General features: G+C 29.6%; 3 protein-coding genes across 10 annotated transcripts in view; 1 reads left to right on the top strand and 2 right to left on the bottom strand.

Moving 5' to 3' along the window:
• Positions 1 to 22,074, top strand: part of LOC127063192 (uncharacterized) — a 164,617-nt gene that overhangs the window by 109,656 nt on the left and 32,887 nt on the right. For 5 of the 7 annotated variants that reach the window (XM_050992603.1, XM_050992607.1, XM_050992605.1 and 2 more), the window contains 3 exons: positions 15,064 to 15,216; positions 16,933 to 18,014; positions 19,794 to 19,937. In XM_050992603.1, coding sequence (XP_050848560.1) covers positions 17,147 to 18,014; positions 19,794 to 19,937 — 1,012 coding nt within the window. In that variant the 5' untranslated portion in view covers positions 15,064 to 15,216; positions 16,933 to 17,146. Of the gene's footprint in view, positions 1 to 13,165; positions 14,756 to 15,063; positions 15,217 to 16,932; positions 18,015 to 19,793; positions 19,938 to 22,074 lie in introns of those variants that run through there. The other 2 variants (XM_050992610.1, XM_050992608.1) reach the window with 2 other exon arrangements.
• Positions 3,625 to 6,804, bottom strand: LOC127063196 (arrestin domain-containing protein 2-like). The gene is made up of 8 exons (XM_050992620.1): positions 6,538 to 6,804; positions 5,407 to 5,544; positions 5,103 to 5,317; positions 4,783 to 4,968; positions 4,502 to 4,701; positions 4,068 to 4,339; positions 3,846 to 3,974; positions 3,625 to 3,732 (listed from the first exon to the last, which is right to left on the bottom strand). The coding sequence occupies exons 1-8, from the start codon at positions 6,650 to 6,652 to the stop codon at positions 3,719 to 3,721; spliced, it is 1,269 nt and encodes a 422-aa protein (XP_050848577.1). The 5' UTR covers positions 6,653 to 6,804; the 3' UTR covers positions 3,625 to 3,718.
• LOC127063195 (arrestin domain-containing protein 17-like) lies at positions 8,186 to 11,500 on the bottom strand. Of its 2 annotated transcripts, none has more exons than XM_050992619.1 (8): positions 11,252 to 11,500; positions 10,040 to 10,174; positions 9,731 to 9,945; positions 9,444 to 9,629; positions 9,148 to 9,347; positions 8,669 to 8,937; positions 8,444 to 8,572; positions 8,186 to 8,356 (listed from the first exon to the last, which is right to left on the bottom strand). In XM_050992619.1, the coding sequence occupies exons 1-8, from the start codon at positions 11,364 to 11,366 to the stop codon at positions 8,343 to 8,345; spliced, it is 1,263 nt and encodes a 420-aa protein (XP_050848576.1). In that variant the 5' UTR covers positions 11,367 to 11,500; the 3' UTR covers positions 8,186 to 8,342. The 2 variants fall into 2 exon arrangements, with proteins under 2 accessions (XP_050848576.1, XP_050848575.1); XM_050992618.1 differs by having other exon boundaries at positions 10,040 to 10,195; positions 11,252 to 11,499.

The raw sequence follows: 22,074 nt of genomic DNA, 5'->3' as shown, positions 1-22,074 counted from the left end.
ATCGGTTGTTCATTATATATCATTAGGATTTTAAACTTACATTATATATATATATATATATATATATATATATATATATATATATATATATATATACGTATCTATTGAAAATGATTAGAAAATAATTACTTCTAGTTCCGTATAAATTCTTGTTACATTATAGCTCGATGATTTTAGAATTGTGAATACTTCGATCATTTTAGATTGTCCTGGAACGTATCTTGAATTTGATTTCTTTATTCGGACCTTTATCAAAGTAACAAAACGAAAAATTTTTCGATATCTCTTCGTTTATTCCAATCTAAAACGGAAACGAGATTTTATATCTCGTTTTTATATTTTCCTTTTATTTTTTTTTTCTGTTAGTTAAAAAAAGAAAAAAATAGTTTACACGTCGATGCGAAACCGTATTCAAATCGAACGGTGTGACAACAATGAACGTAGATTTTGTTTTCCAATTCAATTTCGATGGTATATCGACCATTGCTTTTGTTGTATAACGAATCTATCCAATTTTGTGTTGAAAACTACATGGTATATTTTTTGGCAATCAAAAAGAAAAATGATATTTGCTCAGTCCATCAGGAAATACCACTTTGTCGTTCTCTCTATTTCAAACGAGTATTTTTAGTAAATTTAAACCTTATTTTCTTTTTTTTCATTGGGACAACTTTATATCTATTAGGATTGATTTACGTTTACTAGACGATTTTTTTAAACAGAGATTGTTCTATATTGAAATACTTTTTAGTGGCAATGTAATGATCATTTCCATTTATATCTTATCCTGTTCCCGTTGTCGCGCAATGAACATTAGCTTTTCCTTTAAAATGTACTTTTAAATCTGAAATTTGTTTCCTTTATTTGGATATAATAACGTGGGTAAATTAATTTTTTTTTTATTTAAATAAAATATTATCGCGAGAGTAAAATTCACGATATTAATTTTGTAGATTGATCATTTATATTATCATTTTCATCGATAAAATAAATTGTAACAATAAATGATTAATGAAATAAACGGTAATTAAACTGTTCGATTTACATTAAAAATTATGTAGATAAGAAAGAATCCAATTAAAAGTATATTCATATTAATTCATATATAATTACTTTTTTTTACTAAAATATAATTAACATTTTACATGTAATCGTTTCTTTTGTTTGTTTCATTCTATCATGCTATTCTGTATTTACGATAGAAGGATTATTTTTACTATCACGTTTACTTTATCTTCGATTTGGTTTTATACCAAGTGTCTCGTTTTAAAAAGTATGACAAGAAAAATAATCGTAATATTTATTGCAGCTATTTCATAGATAGCTCTAATGTCGATATATGAAAGTCATGAAAATTTTTAAAAATAGAAAAGAAAATTTATTGGGAATATCCATAAGAATTCAATGAGTATTTACAGTGTTATCCTTTTATCGATATTTCATCGAGTTAAAGTGCCTTGATGTTTAACGAACTTTATAATCGCAATAATGTTCCTTTTGATTAATGTCAATGTTGATCCTTTCCTTAATATTTCCACATGATTACAATTTTTAAAATGTATGAACAAATGTATGTTAATAAATAGGTAAACGAAAACAAAAATTGATTAACAAATTCATCGTTTATCAGACGTTTATAGAGGAAAATTGATCGTGTTATTGCGATTATACAGTCTGTTAAATTTCAAGGTGCCATAACTCGATGAGATATCGGAGAAAAGTTTCATTGTTTGAAATGCTCTCCTCGGATACGTATTTTTCTACAATTTTTCTTCGGTTTAAAATATCGATTTCCAATTAAAAATAGATTGTTATGACTTCCGTATTTTGATAACAGCATCGTCTATGCTGCAAAAGCTGCAATAAATACTGCATTTCTCTGTAAAAATCTCTAAGAAACTTTATATGAAACATTTTTTTTCTCTTAATTTATAAAATCAATAAAATCAGAAATATTTTAATGCGTCATTTAAAATGAAACACTGAGTATAACGAATATCAGAATTATTATTTCAAAGTAAACTTATTCGAAAAAATACAACGAGATGATCAATTGAAGTTTAAAAAATTCATTAGATAGCATTTTGATCTTTTAAGATAATATTGCAATGATTGATAAATATAGCAAATATTGACGGTGCATTCGTTACTTATTTAATGCATTTGTTACTTATTAATTTTTATATATTGTATAGTAATTTTATATTATTCAATGACGGTAATATTGTTTCACGTGTTTATAGAGAACGATATCATCTAATAATGTGAATTAAAAAATCGATAAATTATACGATCGATAAGTCTTTTCTATATGTTATTTCTTATAATTCTTTATTTGACGATTACAAATTTTCTTTATCTCTTTCTCGTTTTATAAACACACGCACGCACGTATACGAATCTATGCACACTCGCTAATATTGCGCTCTTTCAGAGAGTTTCAAAATCGCAGATTTTTTTATTTATATCTAAATCATCATTTCAAACAAAAAAAAAAAGAAAAAAAATGATTGAAATGATGATTCGATGAAGATCTTTGTTTTTTAATCTTATTCGTATATCTTAGAAATAACACGTGTTTCACCGATAATGAAATATCTTTTTACCTCGAATATGTTTTTTCCCATTCGATTCGATAATCACATAACCGGTTATATATTCTCCTGACAAGTAAGTCGCATCAGCTCGATCATATTTGATAACAAATATCCTTGGAGACATTTTTATTGTTCACGATTACGGAACGTTGATCCCGAAGAAAGAAGCTTGTGCAAATTTTTTGAATTGATTGAAGTGAGCAAAAATAATTTGCAAGGAACTGCCAAATGAAGATCATTTAGACGACTAACAGATTATCTTCACGTAACAGGTTCTTTTCACGTTGTTAGCCTGTTGACCTTTAATATTTCCTCATTCGAAATGATTCAACATATGTTAATTAAATTGATCGCTCTACTCTTTCTATAATACAATGCTCACATCTTTTCGTTATAAATAAGAATCAATTAAGAATCTCTTTTTTCTCTTCTCGTCTTTTTTCTTCTTTTTTCTTTCTTTTCTTTTCTTTTTTTTTCTTTGTATTAATCAATCTTTCATAATCTTTTATTGTTAAATGATTTAAATAAGTGTGTATAGATTGATTTATCGAATTTTTTCCGAAATATCTTTCGTTAAGTATATATTTTATAATATATAGGTATCTTGAAACAAACTACTTGACGTTCAAAAAATAATTTTATATATATTTCTAAAGAATAAATTATCATTGCTAAGTCCCGCGATAATATCGCGATATAAAAATAATTTCTCTAAGTATATTACAATTTTTCTTCTTTTCTTTCTTTTCAAAGAAGCAATTAATTCCGTAATTAATAGTAATAAAAAACGTACATTTGCGTTCTCTAAGGAATATTTCAATAATTGAATTGAAATTTGAAATAATAACAATTTTTGTTTGTATGCAAGTTATTATTCAGAGGATACATAAAGATACATATATACATAATTAGTGATTATTATAAGGAATGATAAATATAGAGATATTGACATGTAACAAAAAGAATTAGTACAGACAATAATCATGATTCAAATGTTGAGAATAGATTATACGAGATAGACTCTGTATTTCCATTTTGATTTATCATCATTTTATTTAAGATATTTCATATATGCTAGTATACGGCCAGTAATTTAATCCTAGAATTTAATCTGAGATTATTTAATTGAGTTGATCTGAAAAGATAACGATAGTATAAATTAATCGGAGTTCAACCAAAAAAGACAAAAAAAGAAAACAACAAAATAAAAAATAGAAACGTTGAGTGTGCCCGCGTTTGTATACTTACAAGGATTCCTAAAATTGAAAACTGGATATCTTGGGGCAAATGGTTGATCTGCACCATGAACGAAATTAGTATCATCATTGTCCTTGATATTATCAGCTTTTTGTATACATTTTTCATAAGAAGGAGGTGCTAAAAAAGCAATGCGAAGAAAACCAAATAAATTGTTTAGTTTCAAGAGTTCGACAAAATTTATTTCTAAAATCATAGATTATTTCGACTCACGCATGTTCCGTCCTATTGATTGATTTGTTAATTGGAACTCGTTGAAATTAGGCTGAGTAATTCCTGATAAATCGGTTACACTACTTGGTGGTTCAGCAAAACTAGATATTGATATAGGTATAGGTTTTATGGCAATAGACTCTGATGGTTCGTGATCAATTATCGGTGCTGTTGGCTGAGTATCGTCAACTTGAATCCATGATGTATATGGTGAAGAAAATAGAGGTATTGTTCCAATTAATATCGGATACTTTTTATCGATCTTTGTATGCCTGTTAAATAAAATAAGATGACGATCGATAATTAGAAACATTCGTAGAATTTTATTTAAGACGTAATGATCATTTGTTTTTGTATCGTCGATTTATTTTTTATTTTCTTGTGCGAAGAGCAATGTGTTAAAGAATGAAAAAAGAAAATTATTTTAGACTCACATGCCATTGACGTGAACTTTCACACGTAGACAATATTTCAATTCGATGATACCACAATGTTCTAGATTAGATGGTGGCAGAGGTGGAACATAAAGTTTCAGATTAGTATGATGACGCTTTCCAATTGGTCCATCTTCTTGGCTCTTTTGTAATAAGATTTCTGCTTTTTCTGTGAAGCTTTGCGCGTGAAAGATAATTTCCTAGAAATCTAGTTGATCAATATACGGATAAAATTGTAAACTTATATATATTCATATTAAAAATTATTGGAAAATAATTACTTCTTCGAGTTTCGTTGAAATTTTGGTTATGTTAACGTTCGGCGATTTTATATCTGATATCACTTCGGTCGTTATAAATTGTCCTGGAACGTATCCTAAGGTTGGTACCTTTATTCGTACGTTTATCGAGCCTTTGTTTAAGCAACAACAAGAAAAATCTTTCGATGTCTCTTCGTCTATTCCAACCTGAGAAAGAAACGAAATTTTATATTCCATTTGTTGTGTATTTTTTTCTTTTCTTTTCTTTTCTTTTCCTTTCTTTTTTTTCTGTTTATTTAGAAAGAAAAAAAAAACAGAAATAAAAAGAAAGGATAACTTACGCATTGATACGAAATGGCATTTAAATCGAACGGAGTGATCACGGTGAACGCAGATTTTGTCCACCAATTTAATCTCCATGGTATATCGACGATTGCTTTTGCAGTATAACGAATATATCCCATCTTATGTTCAAAACTACATGGTATGTTCATTGGCAATTGAAAAGAAAAATAATATTCGCTCTGTCCTTCCGGAAGTTCAATTTTTTCGTCCTCTATATTTCAAACGAAATTCTTCATGAATTTAAACCTGATTTGTTTCGTCTGAAAATTTTTATTTTTATTGAGATTAATTTATCCTTACCTGACGATCTTTTTAGCAGCGATTGTTCTATACTGAAATATTTTTCAGTGGCATTGTGATCACCAGTTAATGTAGCATCATTTCCATTTCCAGTTGACCAATGAACATGAGCCTCTCCTTTGAAATATACTTTTAAATCTGAAACGTCGTTTGTTTCGTGAACATTTTTATCTTGTTTCTTATTTCAATGAAATTCTTTCGAAAGAGTTAAGATTCACGATGTTAAATTTAAACGTCGCTTATTTATATATTATTCTTTCTTATTGGTACAGTAGATTGTAATAATAAATGGTTAATAATAAACGATGACTATACGTTTTCATTCATTAAAAATATTACATAGATAGAAAAGTATATCGTTACTCGTATTTTCAAAGTATATTTCTGAATCATAGATAATTACTACTGGTAAGTAATTAACATTTTATATGTTAATGTTTCTTCTGATCATTTTATCCGAATACGTTTCGATAAAACGATGAGTCATTTTCGTTATCACGCTCATGCTTTTCTTTATCTCCTATGATTTTATTTTACATAGATAAAGAAATTTGAAATAATTATATCTTAGTGATCTCTGAAAGGGAAAAAATATAACAAGATGATCGATTAAAGTTTAGAGAATTGATCAGATTACATTTCGATCTTTCACGATAATATATCAGTGCAATATTTAAATACATATAGGAAATTCATAATGCATTCATTATTTGTTTAGTGTTTTGCTATATTGTATAACAATATTATATCATTCAATGTCAGTAAAATTTTTTCAACCGTTCACAGATATAGAATATCATCTAATATAACGAATTTAGAAATTGATAAATAATACGATCGATAAAAGTCAATGTTACTTTTCTATACATTGTATTTTTTTTATAAAAGAAATTAATTGAAAATTAATTATTAATTTTCTTTCTCTCTCTTTCTCACCATAGAAACACACACATATACACACATACACGTGTACAAGCACATGTTCGGTCACTCTGTCACAAAATTCAAAATAGAAGAATCTTTTTTTTTTTATAGATATCCCCGTTTTATCATCTTATTCGTATATTTTAAAAATAACACGCGCGTTTCATTGATCTTGAAAAAGGTTTTTTTTTTTTTTTATTTTTTTACCTTGAACACTTTTTTTCTCGCTCAATACGACGATCACACAACCGGTTATATTTTCACCCGGGAAGTAAGTTGCATTAGATCGATCGTATTTGATGAAGAACATGCTCGGAGACATTTTTATTGTCTGTACGATCGATGAACGTCGATAAAAAGAGAAGTAAAATGAATAAACGTGTAAGTTTCTTCAAATGATTTTTTGCTAAAACAGAACAAAAGTAATTTGCTCGAAGCTACCAGATGAAGATCGCTTTGGTGACTAATAAACTATCCGCACGTAAACTCTTTGTAAGGCTATCAGTCTCCCCACTTTGGTTACTCGAATCGATTCAACCAAATGTCTGTTAAGTGTTTAAACATCTCATTTTCTGATAAGTTAAATGGTGTTGATCACCCCTGCTTTTTTTAATGGTTTACGTCAATAATAAGTAAAGACGTAATTCTTTATCAATCTTGATTAACAAAGTCACATCTTGGAGATTGAAGGTTTAAATAAGGACATGATCTTATCGAATTTTTCAATAAACTTTATTTTCATTGAAAAAAAAAAGAAAGAAAAAGAAGAAAGAAAAAGAAATCGCGTCAAGAAATGGCACGACTCTTCGAGAATAATTTATGCACAAAAATGGAAACGTGCTTTATCAAAGTCGCTCGAGAATTATGCTCGTGATGTAAACTCTGTTGTCGATATTTGTCAATTTTTTTGGGACAAAGTTTCATGAAAAAAAAAAAGTATATTGGCGATGCCCTTTGAACTTCGCGACTAAAGATATTAAGAAGATATTAAGTACCTTATACAATGTGATTTTGCCACAAACATGAATGGTGTGCTGAATGCGCTTTGTTTTTGTGAATTAGACGATTCACAAAATATTGCCTGCTGGTTTGCGTATTTAAACTAATATAGAAATTGTCTAATTCTTTCTAAACGCAAGGAAACGTGTTTCGTGATGAAAAGCTACGGTTCATTCAATTCATTCAGGTTCATTTTAATGGGCTATAAACATTTGGATTTTATGATAAAAATAAGGAATTATTTGTTCAGTCATTGATATCGTTAAATTAAAAAAACAATGTATAATTTCCTTTATATTTTATACATTAGAAATATATTAGAATTTTCACAAGAAAGATTGTTTAATAAAATGACAAATATCTAAGTTTTTAATTCAGGAGTCGTGAGTTCGAGGCTGGATGGATTTCATTTGCTTTCATTTTTTTTTTATTTTATTTTATTTTATAAACGTATATGAACATAATTAATTATTTTATTCTTTTTGCATGTATATATTACATATTATTTTGATAAAAATCACAACATCGTTTTTGTATTATCTACGAGGTAGAATTTTCAAAATTATTTTTTCTTCGTAATTTCCTTGTAGGGACTAGTCTTTTTATATATATTTTATATCTATATATTTTAGTCAATTTATATTATTACTATTGCTGCTACTACTATGCTAATAATAACGATAAATAAATCTTAAATAGTAAACATTGCAGCTCTCTTATTTCGTATTCGCAGATTAGAATAAACAATACCTACGATTATTTAACATTCATTTAAGATATTTGTAATACTCGTGTTAATATGTACTCTACCAATATTGATAATTAAATAATAATTTATAATAATCAAGTCTATATAATTGTTTTAAAAAAATGTTCTTTTTTATTTAAACTTCATACATGTATCTGGACGTAAATACAACGTTGATATAAAGTAATTTTAATCTTGGCTTTCAATTGATACTTGAATTTCAATATTCGTTTTTATTCAATTTACGAATATAACATAACACTATTTATTTAGGTGGATCTGAAAAGATACGATAATTCGATAATCACAGTACAAATAAAAAATAATAAAAATTGGAACATATTGCGTATGTGTGTATAGACTTACGAGGAAACATAAAATTAAAAACTGGATATCTCGGTGCAAATGGCTGATCTGCGCCATAAACAGAATTCGAATCATCATCGTCCTTGATATTGTTAGCTTTCTGCATGCATTCTTCGTAAGAAGGGGGTGCTACAAAGAACAAAAAAAGAATAATATAAATTATTTATTTTAAAAGCTAGTTTATTTTATAAGTTAGTTCGAAAAATCAAAGTGTTTTCTACTCACGCATATTCCATCCTACTGGTAGTGATGGATTTGGTGTTTGGGACTCGTTGAAATTAGGTTGAGGTATACTTGGTAAATTAGTTATTTTTCCTGATGGTTCAACAAACCCAGGTATTGATATAGGCATCGGAATGGACACTGATGGTTCTTGGTTAATTATTGGTGCCGATGGTTGAGTATCATTTGTTTGTGTCCATGGTGTCCATGACGAAGAAAATAAAGGTATTGTTCCAATGAATATCGGATATTTTTTATCGATCTTTTTATGCCTGTTGAGTAAAATAAGATAATCGATTGCTAGAAACACTTGTAGAATTATATTTAACACGCTACGCGTTCGTGCCGACTACAAAGCTGGTCACTTTAGGTTTATATTATTTTTATATCGTTTGTTCGTTTGTTTTCGTTTTACTGTGAGACGCGTAACGCGTTTAAAAATTTGGAAATAGAAGAAAAAACGAAAATTGTTTTGCACTCACATGCCACTAACATGGACGTGTACACGTAGACGATATTTCAATTGAATGATACTGCAATTGTCTAAATTAGATGGTGGAATAGGTGGAACATAAAGTTTGAGATTTGTTTGATGATGTGTTCCGATTGGTCCGTCGTCTTGATTCTTTTGTATCGTGATTTCTTCTCTTTTTGTCGAGCCGTGCGCATAAAATGTAATTACCTACAAATCTGGTTATATAGTTATAGAATTATGAACGTTTGCATATATATATATATACATATGTACATATTTGAAAAATGATTAGAAAGTAATTACTTCTTCCAATTTCGTAGAAATTTTTGTTATATTAATACTCGACGATTTTACATCTGATATCACTTCTGTCATTATAAATTGTCCTGGAACGTATCCTAAACTTGGAACTTTTATTCGAACGTGTATTGACCCTTTATTGATACAACAACAACAGTAATCTTTCGACATCTCGTCGTCGATTCCCATCTTAAACGAAAATGAAATTTTTATATTCCATTTATATCTTTTTCTGTCTTTCCATTTCTTCTTAAAAAAAAAAAAAAAATAATAAAAAGAGGATAACTTACACATTGATGCGAAATTGAATTTAAATCGAACGGAGCGACAACGGTGAATGCTGTTTTTGTCCACCAATCGAATCTCCATGGTATATCGACGATTGCTTTTGCAGTATAACGAATATATCCAACTTCATGTTCAAAACTACACGGTACGTTCATCGGCAATTGAAAAGAAAAATAATATTCGCTTTGTCCTTCCGGAAGTTCCACTCTGTCGTTTTCTATATTTCATAGGAGAATCCTTAATAAATTTAAATCTTTTTTTTTTTCTTCATTCGAACAATTTTATATTTATTAGGATTAACTTATGCGTACCGGGCGATTTTCTTAACAAAGATTGTTCTATGCTGAAATATTTTTCAGTAGCATGATGATGATCGGTTACTGTCACGGGTTTTCCGTTTATATCATTTTCCGTTCGTGTTGTCGTCCAATGAACACTTGCTACTCCTTTGAAATATATTTTTAAATCTGTAAATTGATTCGTTTCTTTTTTTTAAATATTATTCGTCGATATTTTTATTTGAGTTTTCTACTTAAATAAAATTTTTTTTTGTATAATAATAAAATGACGATGATAATTTTAATTGTCGATTATTAATATTATTATTATTGTCTCTATTGATAAAATTGATCATTACAATAGATGATAAATAAGAGATGTATTGTTGCATTGTTCTGTTCGATTTACTTTAAAAAACTGCATAGATTAAAATTTGACTGATTACTCGAATAAAAATATATTTGTAAATCGTTTATAATTATTTTTTGCAACTTTAACAGTGGCTTTCATTTTACGTGTAAAAGATTCTTGTGATAGTAATTGCATTTCAGCACGCTACGATAAGAGAAGGTGGATCATTTTTTTCTGTCACGCTAACGCTTCTATTTATCTCCGATTTCTCTTTATATTGATAACGATTATTGGAATTATTATTTCAGAGCACTTTTTTTTTGAATAAAAATGTTATCGATAACAGTTTAAAAAATTGATTAGATAGCGTTTCAATCATTTAGAAGGATATGTATCAACTAAAAATTTCCTAGATGCAAAAAATTAATAACATATTTATTATTTATTTAATACAATTGTTGTTGTATATCGTATAATAACTTTTATATCGTTCTGTGCCGGTAACATTTTTTTACGTGTTCACAAAATACAATGTCATGTAATAGCATGAATTGAAAAATCGATGAATTATACGATCGATAAAAGTCGACATTATATATAATTATTTTCTTGGAAAGAAAAATTATTTGACGTCTTTATTCCTCGTTGTTTAAACGCACTTACACACAGGAGACGCATATACGCTCGCGCACAAATGTCTTCATCTCTCATAGATTTTCCAAATAGCAGATGTTTTTTTGTAGCTATATATATATATATATATATATATATATATATATATATATATATATTTCAATAAGGAACGAAAAGATCGATAGATAATCGTTTCCTTTCTTTATTTGTACTTATTTAAAATTAGACGCGCGTTTGTTAATTTTGTAAGATATTTTTACCTCGAACACTTTTGCTCTCGTTCAATATGATGATAACACAACCGGTTATATTTTCTCCTGGTACGTAAGTAGCATTAGGTCGATCGTATTTAACAATAAATGTTCTTGGTGACATTTTTACTCTTAACGATTAATAAAACGTCGATTCCGAAAAAAGAATACTTGTAAAATTCTTCTAATTGATTATCGAGTAAAGTAGACGCACGGACTTGTCCGATGAAGATCGCTACTGCGACTAACAGAATGTCTACTCTTATTGATGTTGAAACCTTGGCTATCTATCCCCACTCTCGTTATTTATTCATCTATCTGTCAAGCATTCTTTTACTTCCTTTATTTTCTAACCAATTAAAAATAATAAAGAGTTTATAATCTTTTTTATAATAATCAATATTTTATAATATTTTAATGTTAACGTTCTGTGGGACTACGGATCGATATATCGATTTAAATGAAATTTAATACTATGGATCTTGACATTTAAATATAATTTCAAATATATTTTTAATTAACAAATTATAACGAATATTTATATTTTCCATGACGATCGATGTATTTTTCATTTCAATTCTAGCCCTGTATCGACGTTTTAAAGATGATTAAATATATTTCGTATTAATACTGTTAACGTATGATACTGTATTATACTTATCGTATGATACTGTTTTGCTAGATGAGAGATAAGTCAGTTATTAGTAATACACGTACATGAAACGTATATGCACATTGAAACGCATTTAATCATTTGAAATGTTATATAATGTAGAAAGAGATGAACTGTCCAGAAAATGTAATCTTACAAAAGGGACAGTAATGTCAACGGTAATGTGAATAGTGATAATTTCACGTTATCGATAGATAAGAGTTATCCTTTAAGAAATCATTATTAATATGTTAAAACAGTATTTGATCCAATTATTTGTTATTCATATTTATGTTTTCGATCTTTTTATTATTATTATTATTATTATTGTTATTATCATTATTACTAATTTTCTTTTTTCATTTTTATTTTCACAATATGAATAGTTCGAATTGTCAGTAGATAAGACATATCGTTATCGAATGTCTATCTGTTGCGTGTTTTACTATTTCTATTTTCTGATACCGCTAGAAATTTATAGAAACTTTAGATATACTATTTTATTCGATATATTCCTGAGTTACTTTGTAATAAATAATAACGTTTGTTTACCATTTTAACTCTAGCAACGCTTATCTATTTAACGTTTTATCAAACGAACCGGGAGGATTAGTTAATGTTTCGAAAATGTACGAAGAGATGGAAGTAGTATCGCGAGGATAAAAAAATATACATATATATGTTTCTTCCTAATCAAAAAATTGTATTATAGAGCTTTAAAAAGCTATCTGGCTTTTTAAATAGACTCAAGATTTATAAATAAAAAGAAAAAAGAAATTCTTTTGTGCTCAAGATAAGTACTTAATTAAATTGTTCGTCAATTCCATCATATTCAAGAACTCATCGAAGATATTATTTTTGGACGAAGTTTAATGATAAAAACAGATTAATATGTTATTTCAATTTGCTTTGGAACTTCTAACTTTTCGAACTTCGAACGAAAAGAAAATAAATAACTCTTCCTCCCGAGTTTTACTTAGTTTTATGTTGTATTTTTCGGTTTAATGCGGTTACATTCGTAGTCGTTCTTGTTTCGCAATTAAATAGTTTTCGCGGGAATTAAACACTGAAAAAATAGTTTATTCGAATTTTACATTTACTATTCTCTGAAAAGTTCGTACATTAACCTTTACAAGTTTATTGAAAGAATTTTAGTAATTTTCAATCTTGTAAACATATTAAGAAAGACATAATGAAATTGTTAAAAAGATTTTCCTGAAAAAAATCATCTTTCTCTCTTAAACATCCTTATTTTCTCACTCATACTTCTTTCTCTCTCTTTCTCTTTCATCTCTTTCACTTTGTCGCAAATTTTCTTTATCTCGTCCATTATATTCTTCTAACTTCTCTCTCTCTTTTTCTCATCTTTTGAATTCTTTTTGCTCCTTCACGAATATTGGTTATCGTTTGTCGATTACATTATCCACGTGATCCACTTATCCGATTAAGTAGCACTCTGCATTCTCTTCTCTTTCAGAAATATTTTTTTTTTTTTTTACTTTAATGTTCTTCGTTTGATTTCACATTGGATTAAGTAACGAACGAGTATTGAGTCCTTTACATACGTTTTGACGTAATATATGTAAAGAAATCCACTGATCAGAGTCAACTATATTTCCTTAGAGATTTTTTCACGACAAGAAAACAGCATAAGTTTTAGCGATGGAAAATTTTGTAAAAATGAAATTCTCATGTTTTACGTCTTACGTCTTACGTCGATGAGCGTGTAAAAGCTTTTAGAGAGCACGTAAGTGAATAAGTAAATACTTTAACTTCGCATTTTCGAAGTTATGATTACTTCGTTCGATTTATAGGTCTATTTTCTTTTATTATATCTCGATGATGTCGAGCATCGATTTAAATTATCACAGTACATACGATTAATTATAAACTTATTAACATTTCTCGTTCGATATTGCAACCAAAAATAACTTCGAGAATCCAACATGCGATTATCTTCATTGATCTTAATTAGATCTTAGTTAGATTTTAGCTAGATCTTAATTCTTAGCTAAATTATAAAATAATTTTCAATCTTTAATAAACGTTACTCCGTGCGCGCGTGCGCGTGTGTATTTTTTATGACTTTCTTTCTAATTACTGACATTTTTTTAAATTCATTGGAATTAGTATTAATAGTATTAATAATATTAATACTAATTATAATAAATATTAATGAAACAAATCTTTTAGATTTAATCCTGTTTTCTTTGTTACTCGTAAATTAAGAGTACGATCTTAATAACACACTTTTTCGTTTCGTATCGCATAAAAATCATAATTCTCATTCAATATATTCTTAAAAGAAATGCTTGACGATATACGCGATCGAGAAATCGACACTTGATCGAAAACATATTTAGTTTATTTAATCTACTTAGTCATATTTCAAAATATATCAAAATTACGTACGAAAGAGAAATGAATCTTGGGTGTTTTTAGTGCGTAGAATAAGACAGAGATAGAGAACATATGTAATTTGTGGATAGTCATCCTGTAGGTTCGAATTATTTGGTATGAAACAGGTCGTAACAGGTCGAATGGAAGAAAGAGGAAAAAAAAGGTACAAAAACAAAACAAAAAGTTGGTAGTTTGAAATGAATCCGAGAAAGGTATACAAGCAATGAGAACGAGAGAGAAAGAAAGAGAGAAAGAGAAACAGAGAGAGAAAGAGAGAGAGAGAGAGAGAAAGAGAGAGATAGACAGATAGATAGATAGAAAGAGAGAGAGGTAGGGATGCGATGAGGAAGAGAGCGAGGGTGACTTATATACGCGTTCTACCCCCTCAGTAGCGTGCGGGCCATCGACGAGGCAGGTAGTCACGCTTTCTCTCGTGTTCTATACATCTCGATTCGATACTAGTAAATATCGAAAGTTCGCTTCTCGATACGTTATCTTTATCATCCCTCTTCCTCCCTCTTCTTCCTTTTCCTCTGAATTTTTTTCTTCATTTCTCCTCCTATTTTCCACTTTTCTTTTCTTTCCTTTTTCTGTTCTTTTCTGTTCTTTTCTTTACTTTTCTCCTCCTCCTCTTTGTTCTTGTTCTTGTTCTTGTTCTTCCTTTTTGGTTTTTACTTTCCATGATTTTTCTCTTCGCTTTTTTCTTCTTTTCGTGCATCTTGTTTTCCGTTCGTTTCGTTTTATTTTTTTTTTCTTTCTCATTTTCTAGATACCAAGTAGAGAGATCATCCTTCTTCGTTTCCTACGAAATTATTTCCGTTTGACGGGGTTAAACGAAGTAGACATGAATTACCGGTGCAGTCTTGGGTCTCTCCACGATCAACAGGTTAACTAGTTGGTTGGTCGTTGCACAGCATATTCGGTAAGTTTACGATATATGTACATAGATTTTATTTGATTGCCTTTCTTGTTCTTTTTTTCATCGTTCTTGCGAAGCTCCTTTTGCGAATATTTTATGTGTATCTTATGTTACGTACATGCGTATCTACGTAAATGTAATTTTTGTTACGTATATGTTAGATTTCCTGCGTTAAATAATCATTGTTTTACACACACACATGCACATATATCATTGTTATATTTTACAAATGGCCCGTTACGAAATACCCCGTCTAAAACGTAAAATGTTAAACTAGAATAAATAGTGAAACGAGTCTGAACAATATTTCATGATACATACGTGTTGTTCGAAGATAAGTGGAAAATATTTTATGAATCATTTCTAATGAATGTATTTAAACAATAAACAAAACAAAAAAATGTTCGTCTGGAAATATATCCTTCGTAATTTTGTTTCCGTATTATAGCGAATATTACGTATAGCAAATAATTTTCTCGTTAGATGGAAACTGTATTGAAAGAATTAAAGGGAATTTCCAGCAAATCCGAGCAACATCTGGATATATGAAAAGAGTAAGTCATTTATAAAGATAGTCATTGATAAAACGTCTTTAGGTTTGGGTTTAGAATTTGTCTGAATGTATTGATTCAGATCATTTCGAACATCTCTTATGAAAGTAAACAAACAACATTTGTTGAAAGTCAAGTCTGTTATAAGACGAAAACAAAGTCAAATAGGACACACTACATTTATACGAACTTTCTTGTATTCTTTTGTATCGTTTTGATTTGTTGATATCCAAACTTAAAACATTACCCAGTTGTTTCGGGGACATTATAATTATAGTATATAGAAAAATGTAATTATAACAAGTACCAAAGTACTCAATCGTGCTTCGTAGGCGGTGATCTCGTATACGTCTTTCGATAGAAGACTTTTCATTCGTTTGTTTACACCGATCTTGTTTATCTCGAATTTATATTATTGAAAGCGTAGCGTCATGCTTAGTATTCGACGAACTATCGTTCGGAGCATATGCTTTGGTAATTGACTAAACAACTAGACGATATTTTCTTTTTCTTTTCTGTTCTTTTTAAATTGTTTACGTTCTTTTTATATTTCGTTACAAGAATTACGTGTAATCGATAAATAATCAATAAACTATAATGCACGTTGGAGACCGTTATCGTGTAAATTTTGTTAAACTCGTAAAGTTTCTGATATCATCACTGGGTAAATCAATTTCGAAGCATATTTTCCATTGTCCTTCGTATCGGTGTCCCAAAAGAGCTTTCTCTCGTATATTTCACCTTCCATAAGTCTCGAACATTCATTTCAAAAGATCTCCTTTCTCTCTTTCTCACTTTCTCAACGAAGGGTGGGTTTTCTTTCACATTATCATGCAAAGTAATAGAAACCAGCGTAATGTATACCCATCCCTTTTGCATTAGACTCGTTGAAAGAAACAATGACTTGTATTTTCGCATTATCGAGGCTCGATGAGTTTTCTTTGAAACGTCGTTTGTATGTCTAGAGTATTTGACGATTTTTATAATTACTGGATTGCTCTCTTTCGCAATTACTTTATAAAATAAACACGTGGAGTGTTAAGTAAATTGGATCGTGAATTGGTATAAAGAATATTTGATATGACACTTGAGAAAGAAAGAGAAAGAGAAGAAAGACAGAGAAAGAGAATTATAAAAACATCATAGTAATAGAAATTCGTATTCGTAGAGATCGAGTTTGTTATTATCGAGGACGACGAGGACGACGACGAGGACGATCGGAAGAGGAATCGTTGAAAGGAAAACAAGGAGATACGATAGAAAAAACTTTTCATGTTAAGGATCAAGAAAGGAGAGTAAATCTAAGGAGGAAATTATTTACGAAAGATAGAAGAAGGAATAATAAAGAAACGATAAATATATACAGACAAGTCGCAGAAAAAATGGCAACGAATAGTCCAGAATCATCGATCCATTCGAAATCCCCAAGGAGTCCACGTCAGCTGCCTCAGTTGCCGCGTATCCCGATCTCAGGACAAAGAAGTCCTAGTCAGTTGTCGGTTACGAAGACACCGAGTACTCCTCTAGTTTTTGAATTCCCAGCTGAATATTATCCGGAAACACCGAACACGAATTTCGACTTTGACACGTTCGCACGTAACATGGATACCGAACAACAACGTGGCTCCTCGCGAAGTCCATCTTATTATTCAATAAATAAAAATCAGAAAAGTCCTAACAGCAGCGATACTACGCTTCATTCGTCCGGAAGGAAATCACCGATATTTAAATTCTGTGATAAAAATTTGATATCATCGTCGAGTAATAATACGATTATATCCGCCAATAGAACGGCAACTACTTCGAATTTTGTACCGAAAAGTCCGAATATGGTCGACCGTCGAAGAAATTCGTCTTTTGGTTTGGGCGGACCAAAAAGTCCAATATCACCGACAATAGTGACTCCAACATCGTCGTCGTCTCATGACAGTCCCAAACACACGGATTCTGAATTGAGATGTAAGGATGGAAGCTTTGGTACTCAAGACGAGAACGTTGATCGAAATTGTTCGATGAACGAGAAAACTCGCGCGAGTAAGATGGGTGGCTACTTGAATCGTAGCCAAGGATGTTTGAACGAGGCTACTCGGTGTTGCGAAGGAACTTCTGTTGATACCACCGGAAATGACAGAAAAGAGAAAAACATGGCGAGAAGATCGACCAGTGATCTTACGGAGATCGGTGATGCTGAGACCGAAGTCACTTTATTGTCTAGTCCGAGAAGACGAGGATCCATGAAGGGTGGACTAGGTAAAGATTATTATTATTTTTATATTATTATTATACTTTCTTAACCTTTCGAAATATTAATCGTACTGATATATCATATATCTTTTTAACAACCTGTTCGTTTATGATTCGATATAAATGCTTATCGTGCGTGTCGTATGCAACAAATCGTTAGACGTTAGATCGTCGATAACGATTAATAAAGACAATTTGAGTAGCTCTCGATTGCATCGGACTTGTAGTAAAATAGTTTACGTCGTCTTAAAAATGTTCTACTTGTGTGAAGCGTATAGACGATAAATAAAGTTACGTAAAGTCGTTCGAATTCGTATTCGTCAAATGTCAATAAAAGGACGATCGACGGGTGAAAGGTAAACGGTCTCTTTTTTGAACTTTGTTTAGTTAGGCGCGTGCTCATGTAATGAAGATAAGCGGAACAACCACTCGCTCCTACGCCGTTGTTAGGTACACATAAAAGCTCGAAAAGCCAAACTGCCGATAATTGCTTTTCGCGGTGGTCTTTACAAGCGAGATTGAATCCAAGAGAGATTTCAAGACCAACAATAAAAGGATTTCTTGTTGCCAGATATTATACTTTCTTCGTGTCTTTTGTGCGTTGTTTATCATTTTCTTTTTTTCTCTTTTTATTCCTTTTCTTGGCTATAACATTACTTTTTTTATTTATAATTAAATCGTTGGAATCATCATTAAATGAAGTAATATCGATAATTAACAAATTATTTATAGCTTCATTTTATTTTATTTTTATTAATTTTTCATTTATTTTTCAATTTTTTTTGTTTTTTATTTCTCTTTAAGTAGCTCGTTTCGAAATGATTATACAGTATTTTATTCAAAAGATACACGTCTATGTGTGGCAGTTTTAATGAGAGTTTTTTCATATTTTCAATTCTTCTAATGTTAATATATCTTTTCATGCAAGATATCAAAAATACATAGAAATGATTTCAGTTAGTCTTTATATCTCAATGACCAGCTTACACATTTAATTCCGAATCCTTCCTATTTTCTGTATCCGAAAAGCCAAGGATTAAGAAAGTTCGTGATTGAAAGCATAAAAGCTTGCCCTTGGGGTTAGAACATGATTTTCTTGTTTCCTAAGCCTTTGTTATGAAAATTAATTTTTCTAAAAGACCCTTAGCTAAACTTCAAGTTTAAACATTCTTACAATATTAATCTTGTATAATTCAATTTCTTGTAATGTTAAAAAAAGATGAAAACAGAAAAAGAAAGAAATTCTATAATTTCGAAACGAGTGATGTAAAACTATCAACGATATAACTATATCATATCGTACTATAATATTAACTTAAGAAACATCTAACATGAAATAAAAATTAATATCGCGTCGACAAAAGTTTACAAACAAGGTTTACACATTAAAGATATAATACGAGTATATAATTTTGATTACGTAGCGTTCTAGAGAGTCGTTAAGAAATAAGGGATATTTAAATGATTATTTTCATGTATATTTTAATTCAAGTAATTAGATAATACGATCATTGAGTTTGGTTAATATGTGTATAGACACGTACACACATACATATATGGTCGAACACATGGTCGATTTAAACGCAGTGTCACTAGTGATGATGAATATTTGCGGTTACTCTATATATCAACGTATAAGCATTATTTACCTATGCATACGAGAATATAATGTACAGTAGGAACAGGGAAACGCAGAAACGTGGTTACACACCGCGATACTGGTTATCGCTGCTTCGGCAATCCCTTTGATCATTGGCATTTTGATGAAATTCTCCGATGTTGCAGCTTACCTGGCGTCGCGCCGTGGCTCTCGCGATAGTCAATGTTCGAACGTATCGAATATTAGCAACGAGGATGTTGGTCCATTGAATTTCAATGCTCATCCACGTGTCCGACAACGAAGGACTTCTAATTTCCTCGAATTACCAGGTATGTACTATCTAATTTAATCTAATACATGTCTCTTTATTTCCTTCTCCGTTCGAGTTTCCTTCATCGATTTTAACGTTTTAACATATTAAAAATTTATAGAAACGACTTAATCGATTCTATTGTTGAAATATGAAATAATATCCTTTCTGTTTTTAAAAACGTGAACAAAATTATTAACGTGTTAACGTTAGTGTGTATTAGCTGTCGTATCTAATATATTAGAGCGAAACGAGTTAAAATACTGTAACTACATGTGTATATATATGTGTGTGTGTGAAAGTGATTGCGAAGATTGTTTTGTTCTTTCTTTATTTCTTTTTCTTTTCTCTTCATTTTCATTCAATCATTATACGAACCTTGTAAAACGTTTGAAAAGTAAGATCAACTATAAACGAAGCTCTTCAAGATTAATTTTTTACGTAACATAAACCACTAATAATTTTTTTCGAGACAATGTCTTTTTTATCGGTTTCGAAATTGTATATATTCGAACGTGCATTCACGAATAGAATAAAATGTAACAATGTAGACAGCGAATAGAGATGGTTAATGAAAGTGGTAATTAGCGCGAGATCATCCAAACGTAGATAAAAGTTTATCGATATTCTACATCGGGATGAATGTATGGATGTACACACATCGTGAATAGATTATATTGAATATAATACTGTGTTATTTATCGAAAATTTCCATTTTGAAATATATCGATCGTTTATTCGTAGAAAATAAAAGGACTTACTGAGGGGAAAAAAAAGAGAGAAAAAAATAGAAACCTTGAAAAAAAAAAGATAGCACGGAACATTAACGGTAATGGAGAGTATAAAGAAAAGATCGAAGCTATATCGTGGATAGAATCGAGAACGATAAAAACTTAAGCGTTATTGCTTCTCCGTAGCGGTTGAAACGCTGAACATGTTCAGCAACTAGAATACTGAGTTGCTTGCATAGAACCAGAATGAGATACGAGCTTTCCAAGTTATCAAGGGTATTGTGGTTACCACGAGCAAACGTACAAAGCTTTTTCTCCTTTCTAAATATATCAATTATATATTTTGTTAAACGTTTTTATTTTTATGCAATGGTAAATAAGTTTCCATATTTAAACGAATGATTAATTAATCGTCAAGATGTATGTTTTTGTTTTATTTGTATCTTTAATTTATATCTTTAATCTGTTATAGTTTTATTAAAATATATACATATATATTTTTTATTTTTATTTTGATTTTATTTTTAAATTGAATAACGTTTTAATTTGTTATAAATTATACTTTACCAGAGGAATTACGACTACATTAGCAAATTTTTCATTTGTTTAACTCTTTTCTTTGTATAGTAGACGTGTACCGAAAAACGTAATGGACTTAGATCGACGTTTCTCGACGGACGGACGAAAAGCAAATTGTGTAATCCTTTATAGCCACTGTTTGCAGAGGCAACGCGTTTCGCATAATACTTTACGTCTTTTGTAAAACGTTGTACTATCTCTCTGAAAGAGAAAGAATGGAAGAACCTTGTAAGACACGTTCTTACTTATTTCTTTAAAACGTATAAAGTAAAAGGAACTTTTTAAAAATCTTTTATATATATTGAAATATCTAATATCTTACGTATTCCCATGTAAATTGAAAATTAAGTGGTTTCGCCATTATGAATAATCTTTTAATTATATACTTGTCTTTGTGTATATAATAAAAGTAAAACGTTCGATAATGACTTAGTGCAAGATGAAAAAAGAAAATATATATAGTATATATTCTAAAAATTGAAAAATTGTTTTTACTTTATTTCGAAACGTTTAAGAAATCTACAAATCAAGTTTTGTTTTCTTAGATAGGATGTTATACTTTTTACGACAGAATTAAACGATAACGATTAAATTAGAATAAATGACAAATTTATTTGCTTTTATTAATTTTAAAACTAATACCTAAGGAAATATTTTATTCAATTTATTCAAAATTTACTTTAGTTTAATTCCAAGTTTTTAGGATTGAGCGTTATCAAAGATTTCAATAAGACAATATAGTTTACTTTGCAGTATTTGTCAACACAACTAATCCTACTTTATTACGATAGTCTCTTATCTACTACTGCTAAGATGGTAGTAGTATTTCCTTCATTGATAACACCT

Source organism: Vespula vulgaris, chromosome 4, assembly GCF_905475345.1.
Source record: "Vespula vulgaris chromosome 4, iyVesVulg1.1, whole genome shotgun sequence".
Lineage (NCBI taxonomy): Eukaryota > Metazoa > Arthropoda > Insecta > Hymenoptera > Vespidae > Vespula > Vespula vulgaris.
The sequence above is the reverse complement of the archived record's forward strand: the minus strand, read 5'-3'. Positions and strand labels throughout refer to the sequence as shown.

Bases quoted from the DNA above. Each gene is read 5' to 3' on its own strand.
- LOC127063195 (XM_050992618.1), bottom strand. From the start codon at position 11,366: ATGTCACCAAGAACATTTATTGTTAAATACGATCGACCTAATGCTACT. The intron at 10,196-11,251 runs GTAAAAATATCT...ATCAATTTACAG, and splicing joins CGAGAGCAAAAGTGTTCGAG to ATTTAAAAATATATTTCAAA. The intron at 9,946-10,039 runs GTACGCATAAGT...TATGAAATATAG, and splicing joins TTTGTTAAGAAAATCGCCCG to AAAACGACAGAGTGGAACTT.
- LOC127063196 (XM_050992620.1), bottom strand. From the start codon at position 6,652: ATGTCTCCGAGCATGTTCTTCATCAAATACGATCGATCTAATGCAACT. The intron at 5,545-6,537 runs GTAAAAAAATAA...ACGACGTTTCAG, and splicing joins CGAGAAAAAAAGTGTTCAAG to ATTTAAAAGTATATTTCAAA. The intron at 3,975-4,067 runs GTGAGTCGAAAT...TTGCTTTTTTAG, and splicing joins ATCAATAGGACGGAACATGC to CACCTCCTTCTTATGAAAAA.